The sequence below is a fragment of the Marmota flaviventris genome, chromosome 15 (assembly GCF_047511675.1).
Source record: "Marmota flaviventris isolate mMarFla1 chromosome 15, mMarFla1.hap1, whole genome shotgun sequence".
NCBI lineage: Eukaryota > Metazoa > Chordata > Mammalia > Rodentia > Sciuridae > Marmota > Marmota flaviventris.
In genome coordinates, this window is record NC_092512.1 from 26275075 (window position 1) to 26289496 (window position 14422).

Sequence of the window (14422 nt, forward strand, 5' to 3'; positions counted from 1 at the left end):
TTTTATTAGAGACAGGGTCTCACTGAATTTCTTAGGGCCTCCCTAAGTTGTTGAGGCTGGCTTTGAACTCATGATCCTTCTGCCTCATCTTCCCAAGACACTTGGATTACAGGTGTGCACCACCACACCTGGGTTAAATTGAATTTTTAATGATTGAGTCCATGGATATATTGAGGGAATACTGATAATTTTTCTCAAGTTATCAACTGAATTCTAAAATTATATACTTCTGAATTTTTGCTACTTTTTATTTTTAATAACTAAAAATTATGTAGAATAAAAAAGTATTTACCACACAACTAGAAAAACCTTAACATTGTGCCACATTTTCTTCAGATCCTTTATTCTTTTTTAAAGAAATCAAATATTGCACATATGATTGAAACTTTTACATTTGCAGTGGCAACTAGGGTATTTTTCTTTATGACTATCATGAGGACTCAGCATAAATTTCTAAGAACTCATAGCATTAGATAAGGAAGACTTTTGAGGGAAAGGGAAAACTCACAAGGCAGCAAAATAGAGATGCATGAAGTCCTCCGATATTTATATTATCACTTGTAAATACACGAAAGGACCAGGGTATCTGCAGAATGTGGACATAGTGTAGATTTCTTATGAGTGGAAAACTTGAGATCTCTGTGAGTCTCATATCTCATAGAACAAAGTAAGAAAAAGGCCTTGTAATTTGACTGGGACTGCGTTAATTTTCTAAATTATTTGGGAATAAATTCATGAATAATTTGTAATATTTTCAAATATTAAAATGGCAAATCTCTCAATTTAGCATGTTTTCTTCAATAATTTTTAATATATAAAAGCTTCTTCATTTTAATCCTATATGTCTTATACTTTCCATTGTTATCAAGTGAAATTTTTATTGTTTTATTTTCTGATTGCTGCTAGTAATAGGACATAGTGAATTCTGTAATTTCTTTTAGTATGTTACAAATCTACTTAACTTTTTCATTAACATCATGAGACAGGGTCTCACTGAGTTGCTTAGGGCCTCCATAAATTGTTGAGGTTGGCTTTGAACTCATGATACTTCTGCCTCAGCTTCCCAAGACACTTGGATTACAGGTGTGCACCACCACACCTGGCTTAAATTGAATTTTTAATGATTGAGTCCATAGATATATTGAAGGAATACTGAATTTTGCAGCATTTTTGGATTGTTTGTACTGATAATTCTGTTTCTTTATAATCTGTATGTACTTCGTTTCTTTTTCTTGACTTATTTAATTCTCTGGATAAAAACTTCAGTGCCCTATTAAATAGAAGCAATGATAGTCATTAACCTTGTGTTATTGATAATTTTTAAAAGAACACATGGAATGTTTAACTTTTAAGTATGATGGTTGCTCTTGGTCACAGTAATGTTAATAGAAAGCTAACTTTTTTTTATTTTTTTAGCTCTAATTGTGTCCAGGCATACTTTGAAGTAATTAACATAAAGATAATTTACTTCCACAAGTGAAGGATTTTGGGCACAGTAAGGTTAAGTAATTTGCCCAAAGTCATATGGAGGAGCTAAAATTTGATTGAGAGTGGTTTTAGAGTTCACATTCATATCTAAAATGTTATACTAACTTGAGATATTTTTTTACCAGCTATAGAATATTCATTTCCAACACTTCACTAACCTCCTACACACATACTAAACCACAAGGATCTTAAAAACAAGGGACTCATCTGTTTACTCACTACTACACATAGAATGGCTAGAATAGTGCCTACACCTAGTAAATATCCAACAATTACTTGATTGATTGATTTTGAGCAGCTTAAAGAATTTTTTAAAATCAAGTCATAATTAAATTTATAGAATAACAACATTCTTGAAATGTAAAAACGTTGAAAGCTATATTCCTGTCCTGCATTTTATAAATGAGAAGTTTGCCTAGGGATGGATACTTATAAGGCAAGATGAAAAGTTTATGAATATAACCTGTAGAGAGAAAGAGAGAGGGAGGGAGGGAGGGAGGAAGGAAGGAAGGAAGGAAGGAAGGAAGGAAGGAAGGAAGGAAGGAAGGAAGGAAGGAAATCGAGAAACAGAAAAAAAAAAGAAGGAAGGATCAAACACACAAAGAAAGGAAACAGTAGGTCTGTGGAGATAGATACATGTAAGTTCTACTGCTAATTAGTATTTTGGAAAAAATTTCTAGACATCTCTGGGATAAAAACATATGGGGAAAGTACCTTCCTGTGATGTTCATGGCAAATGGTGTTAAAGATAGTAGCAAGCTTTCTCTTGGAAAATAAACATGACTTCACCATCCTCCCTTTATATAACATTCTAGATTTCCATTACTTGTATAAATATAATTGAGCTCTTGAGATAAAACCTATTTGCCATACTTTGCCCAAATAAATATCCATTCTTATTTCCCACCTTGATCAGTTACCATTATTATTTCCAAAAATATATGATTTATTTAATCATAAGAAAAGAGCCACAAACATGACTTTTAAAAAATGGTAATTATTTGTCATGTACTTTCTCTGTTCTGGTTACAGTAAATAGCCCATTTTAATGCATTGTCTCTGTCCTCCCTCAAGCAGGCACACTTCAAAATCCAATAAAAAAGCCATTATAACAGGATTGTAAGTATTTTTGAGATGATGGAATTGAGGATCAGATTGTTCAAATGAGTTGCACAAGCACATATAAATTAGTATTTCCACTAATGGTAAAGACAAAGAAAAATATAAGAGAATGGGCAGAAAGAAATATATACTTACCCCATTAAATACTTCTGCCTCCTTCCTCTTCCATGGTAACTATTACTCATCATCCTCAGTCACTAAACCAATGCCAACTGACAATTCCATGCAAGGTCTTATTTTTACTTTAAAAAATACTTCTTTTCAGCATACTTACCAAATTCAACATAATTAATTATCTGAGCTGATCTTCAAAGTCTCTTGTCTGTGGAAAAATTTTATGGCTCAATTCAGATTCACTAAGGTCTATTTTTGTTCTTATCAGTCTCCCTATTTTCTATCTTAGTCCTTTTTGCTCCTATAATGCAGGGTAATTTACACAGAAAGAACATTTATTTCTTACAGTTATGGAGACTTGGGAGTCTAATACTAAGATGCCCACATCTGGCAAAGGCCCTCTTGCTACATCATTCCAGGACAGAAGACATCAGGGTCAGAAAAGATGAGCAAGAGCATCAGCAAGGGAGGAAAAAAAGTTGCTTCTATAATATTGTCACTATCCAGATAACTAACTCACTCCAATGACAACTACATTAATATAGTCATGAAGGTAGAGGCAGCATGACATAATCACCTTTTCTTAGGTCCCACCTCACAACACTGTTCCATTGGGGATTAAGTTTCCAACACATTTAAGCTATGGTGTATCCTTATTTTGAGAAATATTTTCTCTTTATATATCTAGTTTCTTAAAGCTAATAAATTGGTAGTGATGTTTATAACTGTCACAAAGAGACAAACATCTCTTATTTTCAAGATAAAATGTGGATCCCTAAAATAAACTGAGAAGACCTAGTGAGTAAAACATGTCCCTTTTGTCTTATACCTTGACTTAAAGCATGTTCTTTTTTTCTTTTTTGGTACTGGGGATTGAACTCAGGGGCACTCGACCACTGAGCCACATCCCCAGCCCTATTTTGTATTTTATTTAGGAACAGGGTCTCACTGAGTTGCTTAGCCCCTTGCTGGATTTTTTTTTTTATTTCAGTATTTTTGGTGTGCAATTGATTGATTCAGTGGATATGGAACTAATGGAAAGAGAAGTGATTCAAGAAGCAATTTTTAGAGTATAGTATATGGGATGCAAATTTTGTGAATGTATATATGTATATACTTGTGCTTAAGGAAGGATTAAGTCATTGAGCTTAGATTTAAAACTTGGGAATTGGGGTATCCAACTTCCACACCCTAGCACACTACCTCCCCTCGTGCAGGCCACTCCCTGCCACCTAATCAGTTCTTCATTTTCTCTCCATGCTCACTTTAATTTCTGTTCTTCAGGAAGTTTCCTGAATGCTCCTTTATGCAATGTTCATGAGTTGCAATTATTTATTTAATAAAGTTCTTTTCTTAATAGGCTATTAACTCCACAAGGGTCAGGATATCTTGTGTTTAACTATTTGCTAATTTCCAGAGTGAATTAGATCAGATAGTGAGCTCTTAATTATTTGTAGGAAGGAAGGAATGAAAGAAGAAAAGGAAGGAAGTGAACATTTGTCATTCCCCTGATAGTCTATAAAAACAATTTAAATGTCTAATTCCATCATTTCCTTTTTTAGTTAAATTGGGAGAATCATATATAGTGTTCTTCCTAAAGTGTAGCTTCCAGGTCTCTCATGGAATATAAAAGAACCTTAAACTCTTTGCAAACTTTTATGAATGGAAGAAATGCATTATTTCTGTTGCAAGTCATCAAAATTTGGTATATTATAATTATGTTTTTTTTACTAGCCAAACACCAAGAAATTGATTGTTCCATGACTCAGATTCAGAGTTGCACTCATCTCCTGATTTCTCATTAATACAGGATAAATCCTGATGTAGAAAATCACATTTGGTACTACCAATTTATTGTGATGGCCCTTACATTATACATTGATTATTCCTTAAGCAATCTATAATAAAATAATAATAAAAACAATTAAATGGAAATAATCTCAAGCATCATTCATACCCATTAACATCCTATTCCAAAAAAATGGATGCACTAATCTTCCTATCTCTCTCTCTCTCTCTCTCTCTCTCTCTCTCTCTCTCTCTCTCCATATATATATATATATATATATATATATATATATATATATATTTTTTTTTTTTTTTAATATATATATTTTTAATATATATATATATTTTTTTTTCCTAAATTTTCTTAAGTCCCTAGTTTATTTTTAGGTACACAGTTCCCTTTTTGTGAATGGACTTTGTATTTCTATTTGTTTGTTACTGCTAGCTTTGAAAATACCTGGTATTTGCATAGACTATCTATCCAAAAAGACCATACATTGAATTTTGTAAAGGTTGTAAAGGTTAAAATGGGGCTACCTCTAATAGAAATGTGGGGAATGACAAGAGGAAATAAGAAGATGCTGGGGCTGTGGCTCAAGCGGTAGCGCGCTCGCCTGGCATGCGTGCGGCCCGGTTTCGATCCTCAGCACCACATACAAACAAAGATGTTGTGTCTGCCGAAAACTAAAAAATAAATATAAAAAAAATTCTCTCTCTCTCTCTAAAAAAAAAAAAAAATTAAGAAGAAGAATAAGAAGAAGAGTTGCAGAGTAGAGAAACAGAATCCTTTACAGTCCTCCTAATGTGAAATTAACCAAGTGCAATACAAGCAGCAGATACACTTTTAGGTTCAGTAATTTGGCATAGATATATGTTATTAAGGGGGAAGATCATTTAAATAAACAAATGTTAGGGGAAGTCCTGCTTTTTTTCCCAAAGTAATTCATTTCAATATTGATGTATGGATTATAGCATGTAATTATGTATGTTTAACTATGTAGCTTAGATATGAATTTTTATATATATATATATAATTTTTAGTTGTAGTTGGACATAGTACCTTTATTTTATTTATTTTTATGTGGTGCTGAGGATCCAACCCAGCACCTCACATGTGTTAGGCAAACACTTTTACTGCTGAGCCACATCCCCAGCCCTTAGGTACTAATGTACTAATTTTAATGGGGAAAAAAAAAAAAAAAAACTGAACAATTTTACTTACAAGTCAATGTGAATTATCAGAATTTCAAATATGCTTAAGGTCTACTTTGTACAATGAGCCCTCAGAGATAGAAAAGGTGCTGATGCTTCCCTTGCAGTTTAGAGAAAGGAATGAACATATTCTAAAGGTTTCATAGAAAATATTATTTTAAAGCAATTAATTCTTATCAAAACTATTCACAGCAAAACTCCGGGAGTCCTGCTTTGATCCAGGCAACATAATGAATGGTACCAGACTTGGGATGGATTATAAATTAGGATCAACAGTCACCTATTACTGTGATGCTGGCTATGTTCTTCAAGGTTATTCGACACTCACCTGTATTATGGGAGATGATGGAAGACCTGGATGGAACAGAGCTCTACCCAGTTGTCATGGTAAGAAACATACTTTTTTTTTTCCTGCTGAAAATTGCTTTTAGCCAATTTTTTTCCTCTTTCTCTCTTTCTTTCCTTTATTAAAAAGAATCAAGAAATGTTTAAATAAATACCTGTTTTTTTAAAAAAAAAATCAACCACTTCACATAAACCTACAAGCATGATATAGGCAATAAAGAGATTTTATTGAGGACTTAAAAATTGAAATCAATACAAAAAATAGTTTTAGAAAAGTACTTATTTTACCAGGTGTCTCTAAAGCCATGTGCCTGTTAACAGTAGGCAAGCTCTTTCAGAACATAGGTGTTATTTCCTGTTTTGTTCATTTGTGTACCTTCAGGACTTAAGAGCTGTGCCTAAAATATTAGGTGTCCAGAAAATACTGGTCAAGCAAATGAAGAGTAAACACACTGAAGTTGGAGTTTCAATAGATTTAGATAAATTCAGTAACTTAAATATTATCAAGAATTGGTGATGAATCTTCATCTGAAATAAGGATATAAAAGAATATACATTTCTCCTAAGAGCTGGATGTCTAAAGGAGAATTAATACTGCAATATTTAAAAATCATACACTTGTATATAACTTTATATATGGATATAGTGCAAAAGAACATTGTAGGAAGGAGATAAACAGTGATATCACTGTAAAAGTTTACCACAGACACCCTCATCCGTTGAATGATCCTAATACATTGTGCAAAACTGACAGAGAGATATCATCTTGGGAAGATTTTCCAAATTATGGTCAACAGCAGTGAGTCATAAAATCAATTCATTGTGTCATAATTAATATTTTTACAATAGACATAGAATTGAATCATATAAAATTAAAATTAAATTAAAAATGAAATAAAAAGAGAAAAATTATAAGTCAAAGAACAAGGCAATGACAAATAATCTTTTGTGAAATTTTTTTCAGTTGCATATACAGTGATAACTAAAAATATCCATATACTCACATGTATACATGTGTACACACATTCACGTGTGTGTTTTTGTGTCTTTGCATTAGGTCATGATATAACATATATTTCTTATAATGAATTTCAGTAAAAAATCAACAATAACCCTAATTTGGTAGTTATAAATGTGGATTTTAAGTATCTGATATACATGGTAATTTTTCCTAATTGTAAAATATATTCACTCACAGAATTATTTTTGCATGATATTGATTTACGTGTCATTTAACCTGATATCATTTTCTCTTATCTCTAATTCTTAATTTGCATTCATGGTTTCATCTATCAAAAGATAAAGAGAGGGGCTGGGGATGTGGCTCAAGCGGTAGCGTGCTCGCCTGGCATGCGTGCGGCCCGGGTTCGATCCTCAGCACCACATACAAACAAAGATGTTGTGTCCGCCAAATACTAAAAAATAAATGTTAAAAAATTCTCTCTCTCTCTCTACCTCTATCTCTCTCACTCTCTCTTTAAAAAAAAAAAAAGATAAAGAGAATAAAAAGAGAAATAACTATATTGGGCTTAAATCTTCTAAAGAGAAAAATCATTGATAACAGGGAATTAAGGTTTTTTAAAAAATATTTTTTAGTTATAGATGAATGCAATATCTTTATTTCATTTATTCATTTTTTTTATGTGGTGCTGAGAATCGAACCCAGTGCCTCAAATGTGCAAGGAAAGCGCTCTGCCACTGAGCCACAACCCCAGCCCCATATAACAGGGAATTAAGTTTTAAGGAATATAGGGAAAGGATGATCATATTGTCTTAGAATTTAGAGGCATACAAAAGAAAAATTGCTTTTAGCCAAAAAAAAAAAAAAAAACATTCAAAAGTTGAGAAAGCATTTTTCAAAAGTTGCCATTAGTAATCACTTGAAATTTCTTGAAAAATTCCCAGATCCACCTGTGAAATAATCAAAAGTTGTGATGAAGAAACACTAAAGGATACAGAAAACTACATATTAGCAAGATAGTTGTTGGTCACTGGGATCAATGTTAAGTATATGACTTTCAATGGCAGGTGAGAAAGGCAGAAGCAGGAATCTCATGTGCATTTACTAGAATAAGCCTACTTAACAATCCTACTCCTTCCCAGTAGGCCTATATATTGGTAGAAAGGTCAGTTATAGATTTCATATGTCAATTTTGGTATAAATGTACCACTGCATATATAAATAATCCTAAAACAAAAAAAGTCATAGATTCAATTCTGCCCAATTTAGTATATTTAATGTTCATTGAAGTCATGTCTGTAATCAGTTATTATTTAATAGATTATTGTGAAGATATGGTTGGTAAACAACACATACAAAGGACATAGTCTAGTTTCTGACAAATATTGAAATATTAGCACATTGGAGGTGTGCTTTTCAGTAGAGTTCTAGAATCAGCCAAGTGCCAGAAACATGCTCTGCACTTGACATTGGGTGTTATGTTTTAGTTGAACAAGTGCATTTATGTTATTTTAACAAAAATTAAATATGATTTATCTGTGTTAATATATTGAGTATACACATTAGCTCAGTCTTAAAAACCTTAGGAAAATTTTTTTATCATTAGATAAGCTAGATATCACTTGAGTTTTAACTAAAATGATAAGATTCTATGGATATTAAACAAAATTTGTTCAATGGATTCCTTAAGTCATTAGAAAGAAGCTTAAGATAAATTTGTGAACCCTGAATGATAATTTCTAGTGTTACTGGGGGAAAATATTTGTTTTAAAAATAAATATATTTAATCCCAAGCAGTAGTTGGAGAAAAAAAAAAAAAGAAAAAGAAAAAGAAAAGGCCAGGGTCAGCTCTGTGCTCTTATTCAATTATTTATTTAGTATATCTAATCATGAGTTAAACTTACGTAATTTGTAAGATTGTTGGGAAATTATATTAAATAACTAACTATAGCACTTGCTTCTGTGGTTATTATTGTCACACAATAGGTAGAGCTTAATACATTTAGTTTCCTAATCAGCATCATACATATCTAATTGTTTTTTCTCACAGTAATTATATACAGGACTGGCTGACTTTCAGCTATAAAAATTTATTATTTTAAAAGACAACATTAGTGTTTGATACATGTGTAAGAGAGTCAGAAGAATTTCTTGTGTATAAAGACAAATTATTTTAAGATAAATTTTACAGTTTATCTATATAAAATATTTGTATGATTATAAGAAAATACACAAAATGTTTTATTTTTAATGCAGTGGTCATCTGCCTCACTCCTATTCCGTGTTTCACTAGAAGCTGATTCTTCTAATAATTTCTATTTGCCATTTATGGTCCCATCATGAGTACACATAACATATAAAACTGAATAATAGCTACTGATTTCATGATGTAAAAGACAATTATATCACATCCACAGCTCCTCTCTTCAGTATTCCATAGTTACATTCTTTTTGGTTATTTTAGCGATTGCTTTTGTCATTTGTTGATATGTTTATTTCTCTATATCTAATTTTATCAATGTTTGAGACTTTGGTGGCTGGACCCCTACATATTTTTGTGATCTTATCCTACAATAGGAATCCCAATAAGGTCTCTAAGAATATGGCCAGGAAATTTTGACTGATTAGTAGGCTTTGCTTTAAAATACTTAAGTAAGGAGGTGGCTATTACACTGTGAATCCTGAATGCCAAAATAAGGGAAAGATCTTTGGTTGTTTATTTTATTTTTGTAGTGCTGGGGGATTGAACCAAGGACCTTGAACTATTTATGTTTTAATGTAAAAGTCAACAGCAACATGATCAGTGTCTGCAAACTCTATGTACACAACTACAGTTTGCTTTTTCTTTGACCATTCTTAGTTTTACTCTAGAAAAGCATAAGCTATGTGAGGTCACGAGCTACATATTCCTGTATACAAACTTCTTTGTAAAGATTTGTTAACTTGAACTGACCATAAGAATGTACAAAGTTTGACTATTTTTGAAGATACATTTTTATCAATGTTTAGGATTAAGTGTACATTTTAAATCTGGGAAAAAAATATTTAAAGAGCTTAAGTTGGACACTAGAAGGTTATATTTGTCAAAAGCAGATCCAAAATGATTGCATCCTGTCATAAGTCCTGCTCAGTGTTGAGGAACCCTAGAGTGTATTTCAGGAGAATGTCACTTTTCTTAAAAGATACCAGCACAGCATATCTGTAACAACATTTTATTTTACAGTTTTAAAAATTTATTAGAAAATACTAATTATTTTTTTATTTTTTTATTTTTTGCTTGGAAAAGTATGTGCTGAAAAATCTGTTTATTTGTTAATAGACATACTGGATTAAAGTAGATGTCATATCATTTTATCCATAACTTAACTCAATATTAGGTAAAGGCAATAAAACACAAATGGTGACAGATTTCATATATACTTTCACTTCAAGAAAGTCCCTCCTCTCAACACTGTTGATTAAATTTCTAAGACAAACATTTGGCGGGGGAGATGTATTCAAACCATTGCATTTTGTTGAATATTTTACAAACAGAGGCGTGACATCAAGAATAAAAGATGAACTTGAAGGTTTTTCACTTATTTTTGACATCCTACTTCATCTTTTCCTTACTATTCTTTATTTATTTCATTTAACGGTTCAGCTAAGCCCTCACTCAAAAACCCAGCTATCTTTTATCTCTTAGCCTCTCTCCTAACTGGCTTTTTCCCTTCCTTTGATCTCTATACAGTACCTGTGGACACAAAAGAGTGATCTTTAACATATATACATCAGATTGTATCAGTATTTACTCAAAATCCACCAACGGCTTCTCAAATCATAATAAACCACAAAGCTTTATTTTATTTGCCTGTATACAACCCCAGCATCTTTACTGTCTTCTCCTTTTACCACACTCCTTGAATAACACTGACCTCCTTGATGTTTCTTCAATGTACTGGTCATACTTCTGATTCACAGCTTCTACACTTGCTACTCTTGGAATATTTTTATCTCAGGTCTCTGGCTGGCTAGTTCTCTCACATCCTTCAGGCTTTTGCCCACTAACCTTCTTATTAGAAAAACAAAAATTTTTATTTACCTTCCCCAGTTTTCCCAAAGTTTCCAGGATGGAATCAATACCCATATCTAAAATCGCAACCACATATCCTTGAGACAGAGTGTACTCTGATGTATATAAAGCTCATGTACTTTAGGGCCTCAGAACTTTAAAAGGTAAATCACAGAATTTAAGAGTACTATCCATAGGAATATATGTGTTTTGTATTGAAAAAAAAGTTATGGCAGCATCAAGATAAAACCAATATATTGTTCTTTTTAGAAAAAAAAATTTAAAAATTATACATTATAGTGGGATTCTCTGTGACATATTTGTTCATGCACATAGCATAAATTGGTTTCTTTCATTCCCCCATACTTACCCTTTCCTTTCCCTCCTCTCTCACGTACCACCTTTCTCTAATACAACCGTTGGTTTATTAGCTTATTTCACTTTGCTTGATGTTCTATAGTTTCACCCATTTTCCTGCAAATCCATAATTTCATTTTTCTTTATAATTTAGTAAATTCAATTGCATATATGTGTGATATATATAAACATATATACAATCATATTTTCTTTATCCATTTATTTTTTGACAGACACTTAGCAGCATAATTCATAATAGCCAAATTATAGAAACAATATGATATTATCACTCCTTTCCATTACAGTAGCATACAGTAACCCTTGAATTGATAGGCAATTATAAGACCCTAAGAATGAACATACTTGGCCTGCTAAAGAACCACTAGCTTGCAAAGTTTCCAAAGAAGTGATCATATGACATTTGTTCATTGCTTTTTCTTACATGCACTTTCCAAAGTACCACTTATGTTCCTGTAAGTATTAGGCATTAAAACATGAGTTCTTCATAGTCCTTGTCCTGAGAGAGCTTACAATCTAATGAGATACAGACAGGAAGGTCTATTGCTAACAATAAAATAGAATACTATTTTGAGTGTAGTGGAGGGGCATCTAACAAGTAACAAAAAGTCTTTATATCTCAGGGTAACTCCCTAAAGTGGGAACTACTAATATTATCATTTCAAAACAAGGAAGACAGAGAGACATTCATTTACTTGTTCAAAGTCACACGTGCTTAGCAGTCCTATTGTGAATACATTATTTTAGTTACTACCCTACATGTAGGCTGGTAAATTCTGTAAATGACAGTGTACTGGCCTTTTCCATTTATGGACCCTAAGAGCACAGTAATATTTTAATTGGTGTCTTACTTCATTTTGTACTATTATACCAGAATACTTTAGGTTGAGATATATATATATAATATTATATATATTATATTATATTATATCTCACACATTCTTATATTATATTATATTATATTATATTATATTATATATCTCACACATTCAATTTTTGCAGTTCTAGAGTGAAGGAGCCCATATCTGACAGGGGCCATTTTACTGTATGATTCCCTGCAGAAGGGCAAGTGGGCATGAGAGACAAAGACAGAGGAGAATGTAAAGGGTCTGAACACATCCTTTATCAGGAACTCACTTCTAAAATAAATAACCTATCACTATGATAAGAGCACTAATCTATTGATGAGGACAATATCTTATGACCCAATCATTTTATGAAAGTTCCTCCTCTCAACACTGTTGATTAAATTTCTAAGACATTTGGGTGATGTATTCAAACCATAGCAGTTTGTTAAATATTTTACAAACAGAGGTATGGCATCAATAATATTAAGAGATGAAATTGAAGGTTTTCCACTTATTTTTTGACATCCTACTTCAGACTAAGTATGGGAATTAACATAAATTGCTACAAAAATCTGACACAATTCTTCACCTGAAATGCATTTTTACATTTCATCTCAAAGGCAATTTTGGGCAGAATACTAAGGCCTTAATAAATACATTCTGCCTGTGCTAGCACTGTTCTTTTGAAAATCTATAATACTATTTTCAATACCTTCATTTCATTTTTGCTGATATAAGTCATGGATGATGGAAAAAAAAATAACTCAGCCACTGATGACCTCTAAATTTGCTCAACTTACATAAACACAAATATGCTGTGATTAGACTTCCACTAGTCATCTGGCACTGTTCTCTATTTACCGACCAACTACATGTGGAATGATAAAAGCATTTAAGAGGACAGCACTCTTATTCTATCAACTGAAAAGAAAAGCTTTAAAACAAAAAAAAAACCAACCCAAAAATGAAAATTCCATTTTATAATTATAGCTTTCCCACTGCAGAATACTCTGTAATTAATAAACTCTTATAACCTGTAATTTTAATAAAACCATATTATTTGTGTATGTAAAGAAGTAAATAACTGAGCTTTTATTATCAGATCTTCTATTTAAATGGATGACTTGCCTAAAATACTTATTTCAAGTGTCTTTGAGATATACAAATATCTTTTGAGATATGAAAAAGTCTGGAGACCCCTTCCATTATAAATACATATGGAGATTAGTCTAACATACTGAGATATTTAGCATTTGATGTCATTTAAATGTGTGATATAATTAAATCATGTAAATTAAAGATTCATAAAACAGAGGTCCAGAGGTAAATTAATTCTGAGTGTCATCAAATATGTGTGCCTTTTACCAGCACATAGTAAATTAATTCACCAGATATAATACACAGATTATGTATCAGAACCATGTTCTATAGTAAAGTATATGTGTTTGGTATTGAAAAAAAGTTACGGCAGCATCAGAATAAAACCTAAGTACATTTCATTTTCATGTAATAGAGGAAAAACTATTATTTAAAAGGAAACAAGAAGGAAAGCTAATGTTATTGAGCACCTGCTATTTTCCAGACACTCTTACATACATTATATCTCCAGTTGGTGTCAAGCATGCTAGTCTAGAGAATCATTAACATTGTTATAAATAAATTCCTGCTGCTATGGATTCTGGAGTATACAATGTAGAAGTATGCAATCTGATTGCAAATCAGCATTTATAATTCAAAACACATTATCATGTAACCACTGTCTTAAGCCTCCTATTTAAACCATGACACAAGATCCCTTATTGTACTAAAATGTCCCCAACTCTCCACTGCCATGTAGTCTATATTTAAGGCAGACCTGACCTGAAATATACCTTCCTAATATATCACCAGTTTTACAGACAAATTGAAAAAAATGTATTCATACAGAAAGCTGAATCATCTCAATGATTCTCTTCTTTTGGCTCAGAAAAGTAAAGTATGTAACAGTGACTGTGTCATGGCAAGATTCAATTATATGGAGGTAATAAGACAAGAGATCTAAGGGTAGACAAATCTTATGCTGTGAAACAAAAATCCGACTAGTAGAACTCATTCTACAAAACCTAGAAAACAATTTTA

The 14422-nt window shown here is 32.0% G+C and overlaps 1 protein-coding gene across 3 annotated transcripts in view; it reads left to right on the forward strand.

Annotated features, from left to right (window-relative positions):
- The window catches only part of Csmd3 (CUB and Sushi multiple domains 3), a 1133871-nt gene that overhangs the window by 877640 nt on the left and 241809 nt on the right, over window positions 1-14422 (forward strand). For all 3 annotated transcript variants that reach the window (XM_027947308.2, XM_027947313.2, XM_027947317.2), the window contains one exon: window positions 5917-6111. In XM_027947308.2, the coding sequence (XP_027803109.2) occupies window positions 5917-6111 (195 nt within the window). The remainder of the gene's footprint in view (window positions 1-5916; window positions 6112-14422) is intronic.